Raw genomic sequence first — 26,369 nt, 5'->3', positions numbered from 1 at the left:
TCTCTAAGACTGGCTATGGAGATTTGTTTATAATTGCCTAAAGTTCATCTGCACAGCTTTATACAGAGCTGTGTTTTAAGTTACCTACTTACTGCAGCACTAATGTTCTAATACAGATTTTCCTTTAATTCTAACATCAGCAATTAGGAATCACCTGCTGGCTTCAGGCAGCATGGAGGTCAGCACAGCAATCTCTTATGTTTAGAGCTGTACAGTGCTGAATGCTCACGTACAGCTGCTCTCTTTGAAAACTCGTTTCAGCCAACAAGATTATGGGTTCCAAAAATTTCTTCTCTTGCCCTTATTTAGAGCCACTTAACTAAACAAATAAATTTGATTTGCTATGACATACACTTGGGCCAAGGTGCTCCTGGCACTCTTTGCATGAAACAGAGATGCCCAAACTCCCCAGACAGGAATGTCCAGACCCTTCTCGAGATGGGCGGTCACTGATGCTCCATGCTGGAAAACAGCACACAGCTCACCCAGTCTCATTAGTGGCCCTAAGCAAACCCCAGAATGCAATGGCTCCTCTTGGCTTGATAAATACTGTCGATGGTCATAGACATGAAACATGGGAACAGAGCTGTGATGTGACATTGCGTAGATGCTGTACAACAAGAAGCCTGCCACATGTGGCATAGCCCTGGGTTAAAGGACATTTCTGACATTAGCTTTTGCTGCACATTTTCCAACTGTTTTCCTACTCTTCTCTGTGCTCAAAAACAGGCTCCTCAAGATGAGATACAGCCTTTTTCTGGAGCTAAAGGTCCAAGTTAGTTCAGCAGCTTGTACCTTTTTCATACAGCTTATGTGTTATAGTTGAAGCATATCCTATGGCACAAACGTTTTATTTTTAAGTCTCAGAACATCCTGGTTGCTTGGCATGCCACAGTGTCTTTAATGCACAGAAAAGCTGAGCTATACTTGATTAGGTCTGGGAGCAGTTAAAAATCATAAAGTATCTGAGGGGACCAAGAGTATTTTGTTAGAACCACTTACAACAAGCTGAGACGCTTCTGCCAAATAAAGCACATTGTTCATTGGATTTACCCTGTTGTGCACAGCCATTATTACTGCGGTGAGTCTATTAAATCTCTCTATTTTGTGCTTTCTGTCACTAGAGGTGGGAAACATTTCTGTAATGAAACCAAGGAAAATTTGTTTCATTGCCAGCCTGGAACTCAGGCCAACTTCATAGAGGTTCACAACCCTTTCAAACAAAAATGGCCAGAAATTCCAGGAAGCCAAGCTGAGATTTTTGATGATATGAGATCCTGAGCCAGATGACACTTCATAGCAATGGATAAATTTTGCTTTGTTCAAAAAAAATTTGAGAATATCCTGATGTTGCCCCATCCTGGACTACTGCTGATCTGTCTCCAGTGGGGCGATACCCTGGTGGCGTTTGGTCTTTTCTCTGTGGTGTGACTTCTCTTACCAACTAGTGTGAATCTACAGGGGTGTTATGAGGAAACTCTAGACCTAGTAGCCCTGGGGACTACAGCACACATGCTCCCCACTGCAGCACCAGGCTCATGGCAATCCTTGAGGGCACCAGGAAACACTGACTGTCAGCTCTCTGAGCCAGCTGGGGAGTTTTTCTTGAGAATCCAGATAGAGGCAACAGAAGGCCTACGCATGGGCTGCGGTCTTTGCATGTGGGTTCACAGGTGTCACAATAATACTCTTATAATAATAAGGCCTTGTCATAGTCAGTTACTCTTATATCCTCTGAGATGTACACTTCCAGGCTGTTAGACCTTTACTTGCTTTTCTCCCAAGCATACAGAAAGACACTGCAGGTATCATGTAGAAGTGATGCTAACCCAAATGCTGGGTTTCAGCTGCTTTCTTTGTGGCTGGATAAGAATTTTCTCCTTCGGCCAACACTCACTGATTTTAAATCCTGGGCACCTTACCAGTTCCTTTGAGTAACACAGGGGAGAAGTTGTTACTTGCAGAGCCCATACTCTGTAGGGCTGCATTTCATGATGGGACTAAAAAGATAACTTGCTTTCCATGACAATGTGAGGTATAAGCCATTTCTTATGGAAAAAGAAAAGAGTTATAATGCACCAGTGGTCTACTCTGGCATGGGAACTTTATGCAGGCCTTGCTGGAGAGATATAATATGCTATTGCAATACAATGTTTCACTGAAAATCTGGCATAATATTGGGTCTTTTAATTTAGGATTTATTTTTCCAATGTTAAAACATCTTTCTGTTTGTTTTTGTTCAGAAGGGTTTTTTACTTAAATGCTTTAGTTTGTGTAATAATCTACACTTAATCGCATAAAAAAAGCACACTGAAACAAAATATTTTGAACCAAAGATAGTATTTGTGAAGAATTTTCCTTAAACAAAATACTAGAATTTCTGGTTTTGCAATTACTCAGAACAAGTTCTGTTTAAAAACTTAAGTTCTTTTTGTGCTAAACATCTACTCCCTTCTACTGCTCTATTAACTTTTTTCCTTATTAGGTTCCTCAGAAGTCATATAGTCATTTCTTATTACAGATCACCTAAACAGTAATGGTCATTTTCACTTAGAATTTAGCCTACTCAAAGAAGGAAAGATAGGTAAAATTCCTCTGCTTTGTTTTATCTATATGTGTGGCCAGAAGAAAGGATCAAGAAAGATGTGTTAGATGGCCACAGATGTGGTCAGATAAAAGCAAGGATGTAGCAGCGACTCACCTCAATTGAAAGTAGATCATAATTACATTCTTCCAATTCTTCCAATTTTGTATTTGAGGTGAGGGTGTTTTAGCATTAGTATAAAGCCTCTGATAATTGGTTGACTAAGTGCCTTCATATTTTCACCACTATTACGCCTTCAGTTTTATTAAACTGCACTTACCATGTATCAATGAAATATTCATTGGTCTTTCATTACTGAACGAATCATTGAAAAATCATTGCAACGAAGGTTAACTTTACTTTGGCTTCCTGCAATGACATGGTACTCGCTAGCTAATTAACAGATATTTTTATGGCCTTCATTTGGCCTGAGATGCAAACTGTCCAAGAATTCAGCATGGACCCACCAGGATCTCATTTCAGGCTTGTGGGGGCTCTGCATAAAGACGAAGGTGTGTTTCAACTCTTCTTTCCCACCTCCACACCAAATGGCTCACATGGGTACCTAAGTTACTCTGGCAAGAACCCCTCATCCCCACAAGCCCAAGGCAGCTGTATTGACCACAGACCCTTAAAATCAATTCTGAAGCCCAAAAGAACATTTTCTACTTGCTACCTAACTGAAACACACCTGTAGCTCCCACATCACTCTGTTATGGCCAGGCCTTTGCCTTTAAAAGCACTAAAACATTTCGTTCCACCACTTGGGACCGCCCGTTCCCAGATAGAAGTGTTCAGCAGAAAATACTCACTTTCCATTGCCGCCCCAAGGTGAGGGGGCCTGCGAGGCTTTTGAAGAGTTCTGCAAGTACAAAACCGAAGGATAAATAAAGGAGATGCAAGTAAAACAGGAAGTACATGAATACTGCCTATGTAAGGCTCAACACACCCTGTTTCAGCTGTAAGAGCTGCAGCATGTACAGCCCAGCACTAGAGGCTCCTAACAGACTTGCTGGTGGGTAATTGCTAGGTTCCAACCAGTTGCATGAAAGTCACTTGACAAAAGAGAATACAACAAATCCCCAATAAAATCAGACATGATTCACAAATAAGTGGTTTAATTACCCTTCTTTAAATTCTTCACACTGTAGGTGACTTTCCGACTTCAGGGAGACCTGCACATTTTTAACTAGAAAACAAAAGACTAAGAGCTGATGCCTCAAATAAAATGCATTTGTCTCAAGTTGCCTGGGAAGGTCACTTGCAATTCTGATAACAGGGGAAAAAATTTCATGTAAGAATCTGCCTGAATTCTCTTTTTCTCAAGTATTTTATTTGCACAAACAGACTCTCCTTACCTGCTTACTCATTCTACCTTTCAGGCCTGTGTATCATCTTGTATCAGCTTGTACAAAAAGACTGCCCACCAGTGATATGGCCCAGAATTTTTTAGTCTTGCTCAAGCTAGACGGTGTCTTATTTGCTGACGTTTTCCATAAAAGACGGCAGTATTAAGGCCAAAGCTATCTGTGGGTCTTTTCCAAAAACAATCAGTCTGAGCTCTATTGCAAAGACGTCAGCACGCACAGTGAAAATTCAATCTAATTTTACAAGTTCTCTGCACAGTATTACTATTATTACAGAATTCATTTGACTACTGTGATCGATGTTTTGCATGCCAGGCACAGAGATTTAGTGGAGCACGGACAAGGTCATGCAGCCAACTTGGGCAGTAAAACCCTACCCTTGACATTTAATGTACAGCTAAAATTGCCAAACAGTATTGACCAAAGTAGAAAACACTGCCCAAACCCTAACAGTGGCCTTGCCTGTATGTTCCTATACACTACATCACTCTTTCATTAAAGTGAACATAAACTGGAAAGTTTTGGAGTAGACAGCATGTGTAGGGTGTATTTCTGGCACATACTGATATGTAAGAAGGAAGGAGATATTAAACATCTGGAAGGTCTTTAGGGATGAAAAAGTAGCAACATCAAGTCGATGTTGGCTGTCACTGTCTGCAGTTTGTTCCAGTATCTGACGACTAGATCTTCACCAGAGGTAGATACATGACCATGAGAATATTGTATTTTTTTGTTTTCCTTCTGCCAAAGTTAAATTGACAGCATATTTTTGAAAAAAATATACATATTCCTCAAACTTATAGGTGAAGTGAATCAAGAGATGTCATTTTTGCTAATTTTAAGAAATTGAAACATTTACCTTTTTGGTTATATTTTATTCCAAGTTGTCTCTAAACTTCAAAGCTATTTTTATGATCAAAAGGTTAGTTTTTATTGCAAAATGTCAAAAATATCAATCTTAAACTTGGAAATCAATCAAAACCAGTCCTGTCCCATGAATGGTTTCAATTTGAACTAAGTGACATTTGTGAGGAAAAACATGAAACACAATTATACTAAAAGATTCTTCTCTAGCTCTGCTGTGAACAGTAGGTTGGCTTTCATAGTTGAAATTTGCAAAACTTTGAGTAACAGCTCTATTAAAACAGTTAATCCATTTCATTTGTTGCTAGCAGATTCTTGCTAGCAAACACAGAGAAGATTATGCAGCAAGAGAAAACTAACATGCAGTTAATAGCTCCCATTCTTTTCTACTCCTGCCCCAAGCCTTTACTATGAAGAGATCCTGAACATATAATCCATATACACAAATAGCATTTCTAATTTGTCTGTTTTTAAAAATTTGTCCGTATTTTCATTTACATTAAAACATGTTTTCTGTGCAGACACAGTAAAATGGTCTTTTGCTAGGAGCAGTAATAAGTTCTTCATTACATGCGATATGTTCTTCACTTTACACAGCTTGAGAGAGTAAAGCAGCTTTAATGGAAGAGCGAAATCACACCTCACTTTTTTAAATCTGTTTTTTAAGACAGACATTTTTAAGAAATCATTGCTTTCTGCATGAAGTTAACCAGATGATTTGTCTAATAGTTATTGTTATAAAAGATTATTTGCATTCATCTTGGATTAAATCTGAAGTAAACAGAATACATTTTTTGAAAATGCTGAGGCTATAAATGTGTCTAAAACAAGTTAGACTTATCACTGTGCAAAGCCCTGACTGAAACCTACTTAGGTCAACAGATACTACTGGTAACTTCAAAAGAGCAGAATTTAAGCAGAAGACCAGCAGTAATGTTACTGAAGTTACTCAGATACACACACGGTTGCATATTCACACATATACACACCCAGAGAAATGAGGTCAAGGCTGATGTGGGTAGCTGGCAATATAGTACCAGAACTCTACAGCAGAACAACCATTTTATTACCATTTTTCATGAAAAAATATACATAAAAAAGCAGCATTAAAAGCTTCACAGTTTCCTTGTACTAATATGCGAAAGCCTGAATTGAACTTGCAGAGGCTGAAAAAATACGAAAAGCCTCTGTTGTGCTGACAACCTGTGTAATTATACAATTATAGAATAATATGCACTAATCAAATACAAGAATTGATGCATGATTCAAACACAGCATTAATTTGTATAATATAAATACCAAAACTGTGGAAAGCTGAAGAAAGATTCTGTTTCTCTCAATTTAGGAACAGCACCTGGTATTCTTGAACTAGATAAACAGCATTTGACAAGGTGAAGTAAAACACCTTCTTGATGCTCGGCTGATCTCCACTTGGTTCAAGGTAAAGCAAAACTTTTAAGATGTAGATGAGGTAATTTGAAGTTCCACAGAAATAAAGGAGAGCACTAAAGGCTGCTCCTTTTGCACCCAGGTTGCAAGGCACCAGACTGTTATGCTGGAGACAGCTGAACTTGACTAAAGAAGAGTCCAAGAAATCTCTGAATGAATTTGTAATAAGCTTCAGCAAGTTTAGCTGAATTTAAAATCTAAATTTAACCAAAAGCTTAAATAACTGCTTTACTATGGTTTTCTTGGGGCCATTTCATAATCACTTGCACATTGAAATCCTGGAAGAATCATGATTTCCTTTACAGAAACTTGCATAAACATTACACGGCATTGAGAATAATGTTATTTTAGTAGAATTACTGAGTATGGTCTTCTGAATCAAATGGTTAATCCAAAAATCCCCCAGTTCACTTCTGTCTCCACTCCCTTGCAGCCCTCCTGCCTGCATTTCCCAGGGGAGAGGTTAAATGTGGGACTTTTAAGTCATGCAGTTATACTTGTGAGAGCCCTCAGTGCTAGTATGAATTTCATTTTGCACGAATAAATTAAATAGAATAAAGATTACCTTAAAATATTCCATCAGAGATCTGGAGTACTTCATAGCATGGTCCTTCTTTAGTTTAAACATTCTCAAGTAGAGAAGTGATAAGCATCGGTAGCTGTGGTAATTAGGAAAGGATTATGTTAATTCCATTGCTTAATGAAACCTATAAACTGTTATAAAAAAAAGCTGACCTATATTCTATATTTTGCAGTTTCTGTTCTAAGGTTAGATTGTGAAACATAAGCAAATGGAGAAAAATAATAAAAAAAAATGGTCAGAAGCATTAAAAACCCATCTTGGTAAGAGTATAAATTAGAAGAATAAATGTTTAGTCAGCTGCTGAAGAAATCCATTAGTTATCCTTTAATAGTTTAATGGAAAACAAGAATAATGATCTTCTGTAAGCTGCTTAAGTAATTCAGTGCTTCAAAAGTCCTCCTTAAGATTTCAGCTGCTTCTCTCATTGTTGCAGTGGCACTCACCATAAAACTGCTAGTTTCTTGTCCCCTTCTGTGGCAGAAGAGCCTGTGAAATTCTTGAGTCTCATTGCATACCTTGTCAGAAAGGTAAGGAGAGAAGAAATTGGGAGTTAAGGTGTTTTCAGGAGAACTGGTGACACTGAGAAACAACAACCGCACACAGATACGCCTCTCCAAGCACAACAGTTAATGATCACATTGTTCTATAACGATGAAATCAATGTAACATTCAACAGAAAGCACCACTTAAAATCTGGAGGACTAAAGTAAATCATCAACTCATTTTCTGGGCCAATGAGGTGAACTATTTCTGAGAGTGTTAATGATGTTACATCCAGCCATCTAAGCTGAGTCTAGCAACCTTTGTGATGAGTGCTGGAGGCATAAGATCTCAGCCCTGTGTGTATTGAAGAGTAGAGTAATATATGACAAGGTTTTATGTACAATACTTTGGGCTTGAATAATACCTTCAAAATCCTTCTCATAAATGCTTCTTCAGAGCTTTTAAAATGTTTTATACCAAAAATGGGTTTAAATACAGAAAAGGTCATGTTCAAAGCTTTTTAAGTTTTTAGGTCCATTAATTTGTGAGGCTTGTATACTTTCTCTTCCCTATTTAATTGCTGCTGTCCAGCATTTGGGTGATTGGGTGATCTTTGAGTATTCCTACCTCCTCCCTCTTTTTTCCCTATAACTGAGCACATTCCATTCTATGCATTTAGTCTCTTGAAAATCAATTCATCGCGTAAAATCATTGTTCTGAGACTTAATGCAATTTTCACAGGTACTTGTGTTACGATAAGTAATAGGGTTCAGTGTTGCATAAGAAAGTTTTAAGGTATCCAGGCAGCCTTGATGAGTTCTCATTTGCAAGCAGGTAATAGAGTGCACGTAGGCTGTGCTGCTCTCATGCTGCCTTCATCCCACCATCCCCATCATCAGTCCCCAGCCTGCACTGGTAGCACAACACCTGATGCTCTTCCTCTGCTTCCCACCTCAATTACTCTTTGTTTTCATTGTCCTGGTTACACTGAATGAATCCCAAACACAAAGCATCTCTTCAGGATTTTCAGCATCAGACTAGGGAATTCTAGCATTACAGTTAACCTCAACACCTTCGGTAGTCAGATGCCTGATATTCCCAATGTCTTTGATGCTCCACCTGCTTTCACAAATAGGCATCTGAGCCAGATGCTCAGGGCAGCCATAGCTAACAGAAGAGAAATGAGGCCTCCAAGAGAGAGAGGAGTGAAAAGTGAGAAAAATTTCTTCTACTTTGTATCCTACAATGATAACTTATGTTAACATCAGCAGCCACAAAAAGAAAGGGTGTGTGCACAACCACTTGCTTTATTTGCGCATTCAGCAGCCACTACAGCCTGCAGGAATTTGGTATTTGTCCAAGGAGTTTACTGAATCCATATCAGCCTACTGCTTGCCTGGACAATCACCTTTTTGTGTGTGTGTCTGTCCACTACCAGCGATTATATAGTCAAATCAGTCTCCCACTGGTTACCTATGAGATGTTGAATATATGATTTTGTAAATGAAGCTCTATTTTAAGTACTTAGATGGTAAGCGGTGGAATTAATCTCACCTGACTTCAGCTTTTTAGAAATAGGACATCTACCCTACTGAAGTTGTTCAGATTCCTCCACTGCCAAAACTTCTGAGCAGACAGGCTGCTGGACTCAGGGACAAAATTATTCAACTTTGCTTTGCGGTTTTCTGAACTAAATATGTAAATAAATGAGGGTTCCTTATGAAGAAACACTCACTTCTTTAAAGAAGAAAGTTCCTACAATTTATGCTGCTGTATGACTGTACTTGTGTAGTTTCACACACAGAAAGCATTGAGTTATCCGCTGCGATGCCGCAGGAATTTCAGCACAGTGAAGCAGAGATAGAGGGCTCCTGTTCATAACCCCACTGCTTTTGAAGGCTTAACTTAGATCCTAAATGTTGAGTGAACATCATTTGCATTGAGTAATCTCTTTAGTCTTTCTCCTTAACAAGTATAGAACATAAACATATGTTTTTAAACATTTAACAAGCATATTATTTATCTGAGAGTAAGAGCTCTTAAGATCTGATACATTTTATTATGTAAATAACTATTTAAAATGTAAAATATGCATTATTTTTGACAGTCTCTTAATGCTAATCTGGCATGTTAAAATTCTATGCATTAAAAAGTCCCCACCTCTGCCCTATTAAAAACAAACACTTTTTGTGTGATTCTTCTCCTTTTATCTTGTGTAAACTGCTGTAATTGTACTGACATTAATGGTGATATTTCCAGTGTACACTGGGAAAAGCAAAAGGAGAGAGAAAACATCCTGTTGTGCTACTCACAGGTAAATTTAATCCTGCTTGATTTTGCTTTGATAATTTGTGTGAGTAAAGCAAACAAGCTCATTAGTTACTCAGGAGACCATTCTTTCTATGGAGCCCACACTTTCAAACAGCTATACGTAACAGAAGCAGATTTTCAAACACCAGTTCAGACATTTTATTACTAAGCAAAAGCTCTCTCATCTATAATCTGGTCTAAGAGTCTGCAAAACTGCATTAAAACTAACTCAGTGGACTTCAGCTGGTTCACATTCCCTTAACATTAGACAGTATACTTTGGAAATGTAACACATGCAAAAAACTTCCTCTCTGGCTATGATCTTATGTGCCAAGTTTCAGCTTGGAACATTTTTTTCTTTCTTTTTTTTTTTTTTTACAGTCAAGTTATAAGCCTCTAAAAACAAGGTTTGTAATAGAAATCCTGATAGACTCACTTTAATGTTTTATATTATAAAACTATACCTTTTAAAGACAAGTGTCATTGCCAAACACTGAAATTACTATACTTTACTTCCACCCACTACATTTCAATTTTAATTTTATGAATATTGCAAATTATAACACTCACATTATAACCTCTAAAGGGGATAATTTATAAAAGCAGTGTCCATCAATTATAAATTTTCCATGACATTAATAAAATGGCAAGAACTAATTATGATGACTTCTGGATGAAGATGCCTTGGACAAATCATTAATACATTGAAACGATATTTTTTAAAACATAGCAGGTTCTAATTATGACTGAAATGAGATTACGAAAATGATCACAGAAAGGACATTAACCTGATGAGTTCCACAGTCTCTGAATACATGGTGTATGGAGATTTAGCTTCTAATGGATCTCGCTCCATAGCGTTCCCACACTCGATGAAGGAGAGGGCAGCATCAGCATAATTCACTGCTTTGCCAAACTTCTCCAGCTGAAATAGGAATGGCACCATCAAGAAAATGCTTCAGCTTTAATTTCTAGGTAGACAGATCATAATACAAAGCAGCACTGACATAAAAATAAAAGCAAAACGAGGCTGGTAGTTAAGTGTGAATGCATAAAGGAATTAAAGCAAGGTCTATGTTTTTACCAAATCTTTTCAGATAACGTAAGGCCAGATGCTCCACAGAAGTAAATCAATGTACATTCATCGACATCTGTGGATTTACAAAGGCAATGAAGGATATTCAGCATGTTTAAACATGAGATCCCTATTGCTCCTCAGTGCAAACTAGGTCTGAATAGCACTGTGCAAGGGTTAAGTAACAATTCCCTGTCACCTGTCACATATCATATTCTGCGGTGACTGTTGACAAAAAACCCGCCCAAAAAACCTCATCACTTATGCGATGACTGAAACAATGGGGGGGGGGGGGAAAAAGGGAGAAAATACAGCACTGCTAAATATTTTATTTTAGTATGATTTTATTGCAAAAGGTTTTAGCCCTGATAATGGTTGTGATTAAACTGACTTAGACATACTGATTTCTTTTTTATGTGTAATGAATATTATATATGACATTTTTATAGTAAGTATTTTATAATAGTATTTAACATTTTCAATTTTTGATAGCTGGATGTATGGATTCCACTAATGCAGCATTTAATATAAGAGAACCAATATACTTTAAATCATTAAAAAATTCCTCTATCAAAATATTATTGATGCATCAGCATATGTTTTCCTTGCACAAAATGGAAGCCTATTCTAGCAACGTATTTAGTAGAATGTTTAATATTGGTGCAAGGTAACAATAGATGTGGCTTTATGGCTGTTCCTAAGCTCTCCTTATGGCTAGCTCTCCCTGCATTCATAAGGGGCTTTTTAATTTTGAGTTCTGCTCTTGCATACAACTACATACAAAACCTTTGTTTGTATGATTGATCAGTATTACTTGATGGATCAAAAAAAGGGGAGATATTCTATGTTTTCACTGTATTCCATTGGTTATTCCTTAGCATATGCTATAAGTTTGTTTGGTTTAAGTCTTCCTAGGAAGACTTCGTGGTGGTGAAGCCTAACTAACATGGCTGTGAGCTGACTTAGCAAGGACACACCTTCTGAGCAGGTGGTGCTCCAGCAGTGGGATCTAATCCTGCCCTCCTGCCCACAGCACAGGCATGCTGACCCCAGCAAGAGGAGTGGGACTGCTCCATTCAGCCCTGTGCTGACAAGAATGGAAAGAGGCCTCCAAAAATCTCTTCCACATGGCACAAGCAGCTTCCGCTGGGACAGCACGCCCCATCAGTTGATTCCTTCCTCCCGCTCCAAGCAGCGATAGGTTCACTCGGGGTCATACCTGCATGAGACCAAGTGGACCCCTTCCTGCATAAGCTCAGGCGTGGCATTGCCATTCACCTCATTACCGCCTGCTGACATATCCAGAGGTAACCCCCGTTATCCTTCCAGCTACTGCAGTGCATCTCCCAATTCCCCTATGCTTTCTCACGTCAGCACCAAGTAACCAGAAGCAATCACTTCTGAAGGACAACTAACACTATGAGACTGCACTGCAAATGTGTTAAATGGAGATAATTTGCATGCAGCTGTGTTAAGTGGAGAAAAGTGGAAATAGTGGAAAGAAAAAGCATGATACTGTTTTTGTGGGCATTTGTGTCTGCCAACAGGTTGCCTTGTAGCAGATGCTTCCCATGCCAAGAACACCACTCAGGTGCCAAACTGCACACGACAGGGAATGCCTGCCTGCCCACAGGCAGCGGTGTGATGCGCCCTGCCTCTACCTCTTAGTTCTGCTCGAGAAACACCCCCAAGCTGGCAGGCATACTCAAGGTTTAAGAAGACAAAGACAGGTCAACGCTTTCCAAGTGAATCAGGCTGTGGAGAGCAGTGGATTGACATAGCATGTTGAGATCATCAGGAGCTTCAGTCTGCAAATATTTGCTAGTGCGGAGCAGGCAGCCTGTGCCAGAGCATGTGCGCTTTCTGCAAAGGTCAGTCAGCTGCAGGAGGTGCTGTCAGGCAGCTCCTGCGAGCACGTCACAGCCCTCCCTGCGCGCGCTCTCCTGAGCTGATGGCAGGAGCCAGTGGGGCATCCCAGGAATGAGCACATTGGCAGAGATGACGCTACCTTACAGGAGGCTGCCAGAAAACCAGCGCCCATGTCTCACAGACTCACTCAATAACTGTATCTGAAATCACAAGGGGAGTAAGGAGAGATGAAAGCTTGACACATCAGCTCTCCTTCATTCCTCTAGCTCACCCAGGGCAGAGGGACAGCAGGACTTCTAAACCCATGATGTCTTTATTCCTTGCCCCTCCCTTTTTTGGGAAACATTTATTTCTAGGTGCAAAAGCTCCAGTGTTGAATGATTTAAATGCATGCAAAAAATCCAGAATAAAATGAGGCAGATAATCACTCAGTTCCATTTTAGCTGTAACTTGGAGGGGCGAAGTGAATGGCCAGTCTATTTTAGATGTCTTAAAATAAATGAGTCAAGTAACACTAGGCTTTAAATAAGCTGTTTTTCTACACTCTACATAGCATACAGTCTATCCTACAAAGCAAATGACCACTAAAGGCACTTTAGGGCTGGCAATAGACTGGATTGGACAAACTATGATAGAACTGTAATCTGTCAGATTATGCAGTTATTCAAATCTAAACACTTTATGAAATCAGGTCAACTTTAACAGAATTTCACCTGGGGAAAAAACTGAAAAAAAAAAAAAAAAAAAAAAAAAGGCTTTCTCAGTATCAAGCTATCTCATTACAAGACTTTTTGGAAAGAAGAGCGTTGAATCATTATTTACCAACCTAAAAGCCCACAATAAAAATGAATGCATTATTTAAAAAACAATTTTTGCAAAATTTAAATAATTGGAATTAAAATAGTAAACATTTTTTTCCACATAATAATAGGGTAGAGGGTGACCAGCCTTTCTTAGCTTTCCATTATGGAATATTTCAACAAATTTCAATTTTGGGCTCAAAATCAGTGTGTGGGTAAACTTCAAAGACATGTCATCTTTCATGAAACTGGTCTTACTTTCTGAACACACAGTATGACTGTTGCTTCCCCCCAGAAGAGATAGCAGCTACTACAGTGGAACTACTTTTCTTTCCTTGAAGCATCACTTCTTGTGGAATGATGCACTGAAGTCCAAGAACAGTGCTCAGGCTTTGGCTTGTGGTGGGCACAGAGTTTATGGAACACAACCTGAAGCACACTTTAGTCAGTAGCAGGGTTCCTCTTGATTCCTAAGGCTTTAGAGGAGGTATATTTTTTGTAACACACAACTCCATAGCAGAAATGGGCAAAAAGCCACAAAACATACCAGTGCATCAGCTTTATGCTTTAGCTTCTTGGCCTCTTGCATGTAATAATCTGCATTGTGAAGCCTAAAGAGACAAAATTAGTTATTTCAAGTCTGTTTTCACACAGTTGGACAAACATTGTCTGCAAAAAGCACTGACTGCTTCCAAGAACAATTTAGACATATACACCCATGTATCCCTTTAAATCTTATCCTGATATTAATCTGAAGCTGATAAATGCAGAGAAACAAGGGGTGACCAGAATGCAAAATAGCTAGCTGTGGAAACTGGCTGCCCAATTGGGCCATTAATGTGCATTGAAGAGAAGAAAAGGAAAAATAATTCAAATCAATTAAGTCTAAGAAGCTTCCATTAGTGGAGCTAAAAGAAAATAATAATAATAATAATAAAAAAAGAAGACAACACATTACCCATGATTCCAACATTTATGATCCAAAAACATTTATCAAAAGGGCCTTCATTTTCCAGTGACAACAGTTCATTTGTAAAACATGAAATTCTGCATGTCATCACACAGCACTACCTACACAGGTGCCCAATGCTAGCTTTATAGCAGAGGGAGCAAAGAGCTCTTTGGGAGCTCTGCTTGTGCAAAGATCCAAGCCATAAAACATAGAGTTGGCACAGAGACATCCAATAGTACTTACACATCATCAAATGTTATTTTAGGCCTTCGGGGCTCAGAGTTGCCATTGGAAAGCGCTGGCATTGCAGACCAGATGTCTGTTTCTAGATGGCTGGTGTCAAGGAGAGCATTGGCTGTTGGTGCATTGTGGGATTCTTCCTCCTGGAGAAAAAGGCTCCTGTTATTTCTTTGTAGTTCCAGTAAACACCCTCCAACAGTGCCCATGCCCCCAGCAATGACACAAAGCAACATTCATATACCCAACTGCATCCTCATCAAATCACCTTCCATTCTCTCATATAATAAGCCTGTTAGGTTAATTAAGCATTATCATTACTTTGCTGATTCCTCACCTGAATTCATTAACTCTTCAATGAAAAGTCAGCCTGGATACCACAGTATTACTGACTAGAGACATTCTCTAAAGCAAGGGTGGGGAAATTGAATGTGGAGGGGCTGGATATAGACTCAATCATTTGAGATGGACCATACTAATGTAACTTTTTTTCTATGTTATTACCAGATGACTTTAATGTGCCTGAAAAGTCTACTCAGATTTGAGCAAGGGATAGTTTCCTCCCTTGTGATAAAAAACAGAGAGAAGTACGGAAAGAAGAGCTCAGGAGTTGTGACTTTGCATTGATTAAAAATAGAAGCATAACAGAAGCATTTAATTCAGGCAATTGTAACCTGCTAGGTCTACAATCAGAGAAATGAAACTACAGGTGGAGCAATGAACTAAGGAAAGACTTCTAACATATTTTAGTAGACAAATACTTCAGATACCAGGATAACAGATAGACCAAGGATGAATCTGACTGGAGATGCTGGGAGTGAGGGGCAGTGGCCCTGCTGTTTACATAGCATTGTTTATTTGCTGACATACGCAGTTCATTTTGGCATTGATTTCAGCGGAAGGCGTGTATATTACTCTCGCAGCTTGAAGTGACACAATGATATCAGAAAGCAACAGGGATGAATGAATAAGGTGAAGTGATTTGTCACTTGCATTCCCGCTCAACTTGTGAGTTTTACCATTCCCGTGCAGGCCTAGCAACCTCTCATGAAGTGGTGAACTGTGAAAAATTGGGCTACATATGTCCTTTTTTTTGTGTCAGAATTTTCTTCTTGTCTGTTAATTTTGACAGTGATACTAAGACACACTTCTATACTAAGCAATAAATTTGAAACCTAGAAGGAGGATTGCTTTCTAAAATGGGCCCCAAAATTGAAGTTTCCCAGTTTTCTCTGCACGAATGTGGCCAATTGGTGTGAAATTTTAGTTTTTTTGAAATCAACTTGCTATGCAGCTTCTAGTTTTGGCTCTTTTTCATGCATTTTTAGTAAAGATTCATCTGAATCTGGGGAGATGTCTAATACTGGTCTAAAAATGGAATTTGCAAGAGTTGCTTACAACAGCTCTGTAAAGATCCACTCCTTGCTGCTCTTGAGTGGAGCTACACAAGGATTTAAAAATAGATATTGGAAAAAAATCAAATAGAACAAAGCTGAGTTAATTTTATTTTATCTTTGCTCTCTTTGAGCCACTGAGGTCAGTTACTTACACAGATTCCTTTGGGGTTTGAAGAGGATTTATTCTCATTCTTTCTGTGTTTAGAAACAGAGCTGGACGAGCTGCTGGTCTGAGAGGTGTTAGTGATGTTGGTCTCCTGGCTGAAGGAGCTGTTGTCGCTGCTGTGTCGCCTGTGCACCGGCTCATCCAAGAGAGGGGATAGGGGAGGAGGGAACAGCTTCTCTTCTCTTTTCTTTGCCACCTTCTTCACTGAGCTACTGCTACTCCTGAGACATAGATAAGAACCAGTTGCATTGCAAGATCCTTGGTTACCTCTCTATAGCACAAGGCTCTAGATACTATATACTGAGAAGCCAGCTCTCCCCTCAAATATGTGCAGTAATCCCCATTTTAGGGGACATTTTTTTTCATTTTAGGAACAAAGCCAAGAAGGGAACAGGCACTGAAAATAAAAGAGCTATCCCTGCCTTTTCAACGGTTGGAGAAACCTTCTGCCTTGGAGGATGACTTCCAGCACATTAGCACAAATTGCACCCACTTTAAATGCTAATTTGAGTCAGTCTTCATTTGAGAGGGCACAGAGGTTCAGAATCAGCAAAGTGCTGGAAAGTTTTAAGCACAGGGTTAGCGCCTCTGACATAAAGCGTGGCTATTTATGTTTAACATTAGACATCTTTTTAAGAGGTGGATTAAGGCCTACATAAGCAACCTCTGCAAACATCCACAATAGCATATGACATGTGAACAAAAAAATAATTTATAACAACTACAAAATAATAACCATAACAATAACAAGATAATAATTATTTGACCTCTAGAATAAAACCAATGCTCAACACTATATTAAAATGATACACTGTAGTTGGCTAAAGCCCTTGAGCAAATATTGGTTGATGAATTGAACCTGATTCAGAAAATGAATGTGGTTTTGACATGAAAGCTCAAGTAATATGATAATCTATTGTCTGTTTTATGTACAGAAATGGTTAGCTGGCTAGAAATGGCAGCTGTGATACACAGTAAAAACAAAAAAACCTGCTAGACCTATCTCCTCTCAAATCCGTCAGAAAATAAAAACCCTACTGACTGTTTAACATGTTAATCTACCCATAGATTTTTATTTTAGCTACTGTCCTAGCTCAGTCAATGAAGATTACCTGAATTTTAATCTTTTGTTAGACAACTAATATTGCACTACATAATCATTTACTTTTCAAGATTATTGACTACAATTTCAATAACAAATTAAGTCAACAAGAATTTATGTTTCATTCCTGGTCACTTTCAGTCACTGTCAGAAATTATAGATTTGCAATACCTAGAAGTAATCAGTGAAAGAGGGGAACACAACTTGAGCTTCCTTACTCCTCATCCTGGCAACATTCAGTAGAGCAGCACTAATTCCAGTCTGGCCTCTGCAGCACAATTTTACCAACTGTATCAATATCTACTCTTGCTTTGGTCATTCCCCTACTTGGGGCCTTTGGTGATACATAGTATTTCAGCCTATCTGTGATCATAGCAGAGTCAAAACAAATGAATCCCCTATATTTGAGGTTTTATAGCTCTTCCACTCAAAACCCTTTAATTCAGCTGAAGAGGAATTAAAACTATCTTATTTGAAACTCACTGTTATTAAAGATCTTCAGCCTGAAGAAATAAAACTAGCACAGTGTTCCTGTTGCCTTATAGTAGGAAGGACATGGATGCTGTCGTGCTCAGAAAACATGTGGGCCTGAGGAAGATCAAAGGAAAGCAAGCTGGTTGGAGGAGTCTGGCAGTTCTTGGAGAAGACTGGGGCTGGTTTTATGCACATGCAGTCCTGCAAACATCCTCCAAAGTGTTCTCGCCTGAAGCCCTGTTAGTTAGGGGCTTCTCACCACCACATTGCACTTGGGATCTCTGACAAGTTACCCCATCTATAGCACCTTCATACACAAAACTATTGCCACAGCAAAGTTTTTCAAAGGAAACTAAGAATTGTCCAGAGAAGGTACACATGTGACATCCCTGGCGATTTCCATGAGTTCTGCTAATCCTCAGTTGCCAGGAGTGTATCATGGCATGAGGCAATCTAAGGCACATGTACAACAACCACAGCATTCCTCAGTTGCTACTCTGAGGTGGAGGGACTAAGAGAGCAGCACAAGAGAAAAATGAAGAAGGCTGCAGGTACCATGGTAGCAGCCTATTTTCTAACTTACGAGTGAAATTTTATATATTCCAGAAGTGGGATCATTTTCAGAGACCTAACCAGCCTTTTGGGTGCTGCTTAAAATTTTGCCTGTTCAGTTCTCTTTTGGGCTCAAATACATGGTGGAACAAACCAAGATATAGGTGAAGCTACTCAGCTTTGGCACACAAACTGTTCTGTGGGTGGGAAGACCTCACTAGAAATGAAAAGGCACTTGAGGATCGTTTTTCTCTGCATAACTGAAATTCAAAACCCAACAACAAATCTTTACAGTTATAATTCTGTTTTTTTTCCCAATTTCCCACTTAATCCTGCAAGTTTTCACAGGAATTAAACTGATAATTTATTTAGCAATGTTATCTCCCACAGATTTGTGCTAAAGCATTTATGTTAACAATAACTTCCATGAAATAGGTTGTTACCAGCAGTTAACCAGATTGTTACTTTGCTTTGGGCTGTTAATGGGCTAAGAAACTGGTCTTTGATTGCAGTAATCGCTAATTTTGAATGAATTTATTGCAATAATTACCAAGACACAATGGTTTAATTTGCTGACATGATTGTTAGTTAAACTATATTTAAAATCTAGGGAGAAACACAGTAAAAGTGCAAGGAAAAAATACAAGCAGAACTGATGGTCTTGTGGCTGCAGGGTTTAATCTTTGTGTCTGAGAAGGCCAATTATCAAGAAACGAGAAGACTCCCCATCTGCTTTTTTCAGCTTGGTTTCTTTTAGAGCAGGAAGCAAGCAACTAAGCAAGCAACAAGAGGTCAGGGTGCAAAGGAGAGGGCCTTTTCCTCTACTCTCACATTTCAAGCTGCCATTCTTTGTCCTTTCTTTATCCACTCTGCATGGTATGCAGTGGTAGCTCTGGCCTACAACGAGACAAACCCGTTGTCTCTACCCATCGCTTGGCTTTGCTCTGCCTCTGCTTTCCCTATCCACAATGAAACACCGCGCATTGACGATCTATCTGATTTTCTGCAGGGGGTTAGCAGGGAAAGGTCACCCTCGCCTTAGCTGGGACCATATGGGAGCATCCGAATGAAGCTGTTGTCATTGTTGTAGAGGTAGAACGCAAACTCTGCTGTGAACAACACCCTAACGAATGCCATTGCGACTACCCAAGGGATCGGCAAAGATACATCACCAAGTACAGGTGCGTCTTTTAGTTAAAGGTCAAATGAAAGTGAATAGAGAGCCTTGAAAAATGCCCCAAAAGTTTGCTTCAGACAGACATCTATCATGCCTGCTAGACATTGTGCATGTTTCACTTGTAGGAGTCTAGTTTGAAATTTAGACTCAGAGTTTGCATCTGCAAATAACTCTCTGTGTTGTTATATATTTCCAAATATCAGCAAATAGTGCTCTGTCTGGACTCTGTCTACTGATCGGGTATTTAGATATTAATAGTCTTCACCAGTACACACAACTAATGATGCTAACAAAACTGCTCTGCCAAGCAAATAAATAATAAAAAAAATCTGCTGCAAAATAGGCAGCTGATTTGACCAAAAATTTTACAGGGACATTTCAAGTTATTTTTATGAATTATTTGAACACAACATAATGCTATCTATTCCTTAGTATGTTGTGAAATACTAGAAGTAAGAAAAATTAAGTGATAATCGTTTGAGTAATTGTATTTTAAGTGTCACGCCACATTTAGGAAAAAGCAAGAGCCCCAGATCATGTGACAGAAGGAACAAAGACAGGGATAACTAGATGTTTATGCAATTACTGACTGCATAACACAAAATGGCTACTTGACTGTGCAAATGGCTTTTAAGTTCAGAACTGACTGTTTGACATGTCTATAACCAAATTGCACATGTGGTCATAGAGAAAACTTGTGGAAATTAGGCATCTAATTACCCATATTAGACATGTAACCCTTTAAAAATCCTTTAAAAATTAATTGTGTATCTTTGCTTACTTTATTGAGCCCATACATTTAGGGTCAGATTATGAGAGAAAGGCATTTAAATGCCTAAACCCTAGACAGGCACTTAGTAGGAGCTGCAAAAGCATAGATGTGACTGATTTCTTCAGACAACTGAATGCTTTCAAAGATTGGCCCAGAGATCATGATCTTTCAGTGAAAGAAGTGTCGATGAATTCTTGCATCTATAAAAGGGCCTAGTTAAAGTCTGCCTTGGGGAACTTGCCTTGCCAGCATTGGGATTAATTTCTAGCTGGACAGATCTACTGTTACTCCTGAATGAGAACATCACCATGGGGTTGAACACGTTCTTAACTGGTGAACAGCATCTTCCCACTGGGGGCTGGATCATCAGCATTTCTCAAAGTCCTCAAGTACAGACTTAGGAGTTCTCCTGAATGAAAATGCTGAGATTTGGAATAAAAGATGTTTAAATGGCAAAGGCTGTTTTTTAACATTTTACCACTGATGTGTTATTTCCCCCCATCCCTTTGAATAATTTATAGCTTCAGCTTCCCCTTTCTTCTCCTTCCCTTAATACTTAAAAATAATCTGAGTCTCTCCAGAAATTTGTCATCACACAGTTCAATCAGCTCCCTAAACTTTGGGAAATGGGTTGGTCTACATTCAGTTGAGTGTCACTGCACATTGCAGACCTGAATTATCAAATAACATTGCATTTGTGTGTGATCCAGATCTCAATCACTGCAGTGGGAAAGAAGTAGGAAATTTCTGTTTCACAACTTGAGGCAGATGAGAGGAAAAGCTAGCATATGGAAATAACTATTGATGGACACAATTATATTTTAACAGAGAATACCAAAGGCTTGAAAGCTCTAAGGAATCAGATTAATGACCTGGAAAACAAGCCCAAATTAAGAAACATCAGGTTGGGGGTGGCTCCTTAGGGCTTACTGGAGACAAGAATTGAAAGATTTTTTTAATGGACTGAGGAGGTGTTGGGGATGGATGATCTTTGATTCCCTCTGCAATATATCTTTGCTCATTGTATTTCTAGGAATGACAATCAGGCAACACCCATCACGATGTTTATTAAATGTGCAACATGTTACACACCACACCATAACTTACCTATCCTCTGCCTTTTCTAGACTCCCACTCTGATCTTATTCCCAGTGGTGTAATAAAGGGTTAATTCAAGAACTGAAGTTACTCTGTCACTACACCAGTATAAATAAAATGATAACCATTTTTATGGATTTTAAAATCCATGTGCTATTTTATAAATGATTTTTGAACTTTATCTAAATTCTAATACTACTGCAATGAAATGGTTTCACAAGCACATTGTGAATTTTATTCTTTGTTTGTCCTTGTGTGAAGCAGAAAGAAGTGCCTCATCTCAAAACTGTAAAAGCACAAAATTGATGACAGAAGGGAATTGGGCTCTTTGGTTATTTATAGAATGTTAATCTTGTGATTATAATAATCAGAATCATTATTTACGTGGTGCCTGTTTGCTGAAGCATTATAGCTATCTCTCAAAGACATTTTGAAAGGCACAACTATTTGATTATATGTCTGCTGAAATATAAAGTATGTATGTCTAAAACATCAAGATAGTCACCCCTGGCATTGCTATATATACAGTTAAAGAATAAGGGCCCCTGAAGTGAATGGTAAAGCCACTATTTATTTCAATAAAACTAAGAATTATCTCTTCAGAAAATGATTTAAAAAATAATTTCCAGGCAATCAAATAAAGCCCACTCCTAGTAGGATTCTCTCGCCATAAAGATGAAGAATGATGGGAGCAAGAAAGGACCTTGAAGGAATGAAGGATGGGGGGAGATGAATACTGTAGGATTGTGGTGGCACTCTGATTTCCAGTAGTCCATCAGAAGGATGAATGAAGCTCATTTAAAACCATGTGGATCCACTTCCCAATGGACAGCAATAACAACGCCAGGTCACTCACACTTTCCCATCTGGCTCTAAACAAAGACATTTGTAGAACACTACCTTATGAATGTTATGGGAAAAAGAAGGAACTTACTCTTTAGTGCTGGTTAATCTGTGATTCGGTATCGGAGAGATACAAGGTGGGAGCAGGCATGAAGCTGAAGGGTCCTCCAGGCGCTGTTTCTTACTTTCAACAAAGGTATCCAGGCCTTCAGACTGCTTTAACAAAAAATATAGAACTTGAAAAATACAGCATCTACACACAATTTCTCTTGTCATTAAGAGGAGCTCAGGAATCTCAGTGAATTTCCTTTACAGTAGCAGTAGTTAAAATACTGATCTAAGAGAAGTGAAAGTCACCTGAAATCAGGGCTAAACGTGTTCCAAACACATGACATGAAGTTATATAATAAGTGGCATAGCCAGATAATTAGGAAGCAAAATGCCTCATGTTCTATAGTTATCTTCTGTAGTGCAATGGAATTTAATTAATAATTCAGATGGAATGACTTGATAGCACCAACTCTTATGCAAGTAAATAGCTTTTATTCATTGACTTAATGGAAGTCGATGGGAAAACTTCCCTAAGTAAATATTCCTCACAGGAATAAAAGGCTACAGGAGTGAACTCTAAGGTGGTAGTCAGTAAGAGAGATAGCTGGTTTAATATTTGATTTGAAAGATTCCCTGATGCATGACTTCTGCGCCTGAACTGGGATGATACAAGCAAAGCTGATTACGGCTCTGTCACTGGAACCTCCATATCATCTTTCAAGCCCACTACTATATGGCTAAAATAAATCTTTTAATAGCACGATTTAGAAACACAAATCAGGCTCTTCCTACCCTGTTTTAACTGTTGATATACCCTGAAGTCATCCTAATTGGCTTGTTTCCTCTTGGGTAGCAACACATACAGCTGCATACAGCAACTGAACAGGCTGTTTTAGAGCTTAGCTTATGCTTGTGCAATTTCAGGGAGAGATTCCTTTTATTTTGTTAGCTTCTGATGTAGTCTCAGTTATTGAAGTTGAGCTTTCAGTTTTCAAATAATCCTGGAAGCCCAAAGTTTAGTTACCAATACCACACTCTTCCTCAGGATTCCTACTCCATCATACTGACACTCCACTAAGTTACCTAATAAGCATTTTCATATAATTAATATGAACCCTGGTGCACTTACAGATATACATAAACACTGACATGTATACATCCCTTTTTGCTTTCTTTCCCTCCTTTCTCCTCCTTTTTCCCTCTTGGGCTTTAGTGTACAGCTATAATATAAATTGGATAAAAGCCTGCTGAGTTGACTCGTGATTATTTCCACTTAATTCAAGAGGGAAGGAGTCAGTGCAGTGACTCATGTGGGTAGGGGCTGCCGACCCTCTGTCTGCCTAGCATAGTCTGTTTTTGTCTTGTAGTAACTCTCTCTTGCCTGGATTGCTCTAACTCAGCATTTTTATACAGTTGAGAAGTCTACTATAACTGACAGCTGAAGTCCCATTCACAATGATTTATAAAATTTGGGGTATAAAAATATGCTATGATGACTTCTCACAGGGAGGCCAGAGCACAACCATTTCAAGTGGAAAAAACAACTACAAAAATTCATTTACGATATAAAACCTCAGTTTCTTCTCTGAAAACACATTTAGTTTGAAGTGCACTGTCATATCCCACAAGATAGGATACCCTTGGGCATAAATAACATAAAACTCATGATAAAACATAATGCCTCAAGTCAAAACATGCTTGCTTTCTCAGGTAGCTGCACAGAGAGAGCAGCTAGTTAAGCAAATGATATTTCTGTGAATCACGTTCGTTTATATAACAAAACAGTATAAAGACTAAATTCACCAGGAGCATAAGCAAGCAGCATTCCACTGACTTTAATGAAACTACATCTGTTTAAGCCAATGGTGAGAAAGCCTTAATTCTACAGACAATAAAATCCTGCCTTCCTAATAGTAGTCACATTTTCTGAGTATGGTTGAACCTTAGTAATCCGCACAAGTCATTGGGAGTCCTTCTGCAGATTAACGGGTAAGTGTGCAAACACAATGGAAAAGCTTGTAAGGTAAATCTCAGAAAATTTACTATCCACTGACTTTGACAGTTGGAGTTTGTTTCTTAATAGTTTCTGACGTTAATTCGTATGGTACTTGTAAATGTATGTCCCTCGTAGAAACCATAAAGCCTCAGTGCTATGGTGCCCCTAAGAGCCCTGTGACTACAGCTGAGCCCTGCTGCACGTGCAGCCAGGAACCACTGACTGCAGCTCCGACCTCGAGGACATACAGTAATCCAGTGTTTTCCTTTGAGTAATGGAAATGACTTACCTTGTGTTTCCTTTTTGATTTCGTGGATGGTTTTTCAGGTGCTGGGGTAGGGGACTCTCGAGACGGTCGTCTGTGTTTCACATTTGCCTCCCTTGGTTCACTTTTCACAGACGTAGTCTCAAAAGGCTCTTGTCCAGGTATCCTAGAGAGTAAACTAAGGTCTATTTTCACCCAAAGAGATTTGACTTCTTCGTATTCTCTCAGTGGGGACAGGAGTTCATTTTGTACGATTGGGATAGGAGAAAAGAGCTGCTCCTCCAAATCATTGCTGGTCTGGTCGATGGAAGTGTTACTGCCATTGCTAGTTAAACTACTTACGCTGAGGATGTTGCTGCCAGAGTCCTTCACTTTGATGCCATTGGTGGGCCCATTGCAAGCTGGCAGTACCTTAGCCTGCAAGCTCTCCTCCTGGTCTGTATTTGAGTCAGAAGTAGATGAATCGGTTTCAATGAATTCCCGGGATTTAGGTACAATTTTGCTGGGGCCTCTGTACTTCTTCTTCTCAGAAGCGAGTCCTGTGTTGGTCCGTGGTTCTTTCCTTGGAGCGGTCTTCCCAACTGCTGCTTTAGTTCGAACCTTTGGCTGCTCAGGGGGTTCCTGCGTGTCTTTTTCTTTGGGAGTGTTGCTGGTATTATTTGGTTTGGGCCAGTTATACTCTTCTACACTGGAAGTCCTTTCTACCTTTTTGGGTTGCTTTTTCCCAGTAGTCCTTTGTGAAGTTGGCTCATTATGAGCTGGTGACTTCTGCTTGGAGCTTTTTGCCTCTGGGGTTTTCTGGGCAACCCGTGGTTTGGCTTTCTCTCGGATGGGACTAAGGATCGCCCGGTCTTTGGAATCGGTCGGGGGCAGGCTGCTGTTGAGCTTCCCTTTGCTTTGCCCTTCGGTCTGCTGGTTGCTTTGCGGCTGAGAGCTGGCCTCGCAGTGTGCCTCATTCTGGCTGTTGATGATGGTCTTGTTGTGGGGGTTCACTTTATTTAGCCATTTATCCAGCTGCCATTTGTTTGTTGAGGGGGGTTCAGGCTGCAGTTGGAAGGAGCAAATCTCAGACAGAAGCAATGCTTTTCCCTTTAAATGAGGGTGTTTTTAACAAACCCTTTTATTTCAGCGAACTAGTGGTGACTGCTAGTTTTATGGGAGTATTTATGGAGTATTTATGGTTAATTAGGCTTCCTTATCTGGTTTACAATGTGGCCCTGGAGAAATTCAATACAACTAAAAAGTTTAGCTGGTCCCTGAAGATACAGTTTTGTCATGTTGCCTTTCCTTAGTCCCAGCTGAATACTATGTCAATAAAATCCTTTCTAGCTACTGGCAAAAATCTAAATATTTCTTTAAAGCCATTCAAATGCAGGCCAGAAGGATTCTTCCAAAAGCTAGAATGACTATGTGGGTCATACATGTAAAACTGTAAAGGCAGAAAGAAGTAAACAGCCCCATAGAGCGCCGAACTTCAGCCTTTTGCTAAGGGGGAGCAGGAGGTGGTTTCTCTGCATGTCCCTGCCCACCCTGCCGAGGAGGAGCTGAGAGGGTGGCCTCACCTCCGGCGTGGCACTGCGCGACTCCTCGTTGCACTCGCTGTCGCTGGAGCTGCTCTCGCTGTCCGAGTCGGACTCGGAGCTGCTCTCCGACTCGCTGGAGCTCCCGGAGCCGCCGCTGGAATGGGCCAAGCTGGCCGCGTGCGCTGCTGGCACCGGCAGGCCGCTGCGGGAAGAAGAGCCCATCGCTTCAGTACGTGTTTTTTAAGCGTTCCCTTCGGGAAAGCTACCCGGTGAACCTCGTTCGCACCGGCCTTCCTCAACCGCAAATCCCTCCGCACCATCCCAAGGGGCCACTTTGCTGTCTATGGACCAAAGGAACTGGCTGGGTTTACGCTTCATGG

At 39.6% G+C, this 26,369-nt stretch overlaps 1 protein-coding gene across 1 annotated transcript in view; it reads right to left on the bottom strand.

Annotated features, from left to right (window-relative positions):
• Positions 1 to 26,369, bottom strand: part of AFF2 (ALF transcription elongation factor 2) — a 325,935-nt gene that overhangs the window by 6,847 nt on the left and 292,719 nt on the right. The window contains exons 10-19 of the mRNA XM_062584442.1: positions 26,029 to 26,191; positions 24,491 to 25,510; positions 22,246 to 22,370; positions 16,123 to 16,357; positions 14,580 to 14,719; positions 13,932 to 13,995; positions 10,429 to 10,565; positions 7,291 to 7,362; positions 6,830 to 6,923; positions 3,397 to 3,446 (exon numbers count right to left, since the gene is read on the bottom strand). Of these exons, the coding sequence (XP_062440426.1) occupies positions 3,397 to 3,446; positions 6,830 to 6,923; positions 7,291 to 7,362; positions 10,429 to 10,565; positions 13,932 to 13,995; positions 14,580 to 14,719; positions 16,123 to 16,357; positions 22,246 to 22,370; positions 24,491 to 25,510; positions 26,029 to 26,191 (2,100 nt within the window). The remainder of the gene's footprint in view (positions 1 to 3,396; positions 3,447 to 6,829; positions 6,924 to 7,290; positions 7,363 to 10,428; positions 10,566 to 13,931; positions 13,996 to 14,579; positions 14,720 to 16,122; positions 16,358 to 22,245; positions 22,371 to 24,490; positions 25,511 to 26,028; positions 26,192 to 26,369) is intronic.

The sequence above is a fragment of the Rhea pennata genome, chromosome 11 (genome assembly GCF_028389875.1).
Source record: "Rhea pennata isolate bPtePen1 chromosome 11, bPtePen1.pri, whole genome shotgun sequence".
NCBI classification, from domain to species: Eukaryota; Metazoa; Chordata; class Aves; order Rheiformes; family Rheidae; genus Rhea; species Rhea pennata.
Note: the sequence above shows the minus strand (reverse complement) of the source record. Positions and strands in the feature narration are given on the sequence as shown.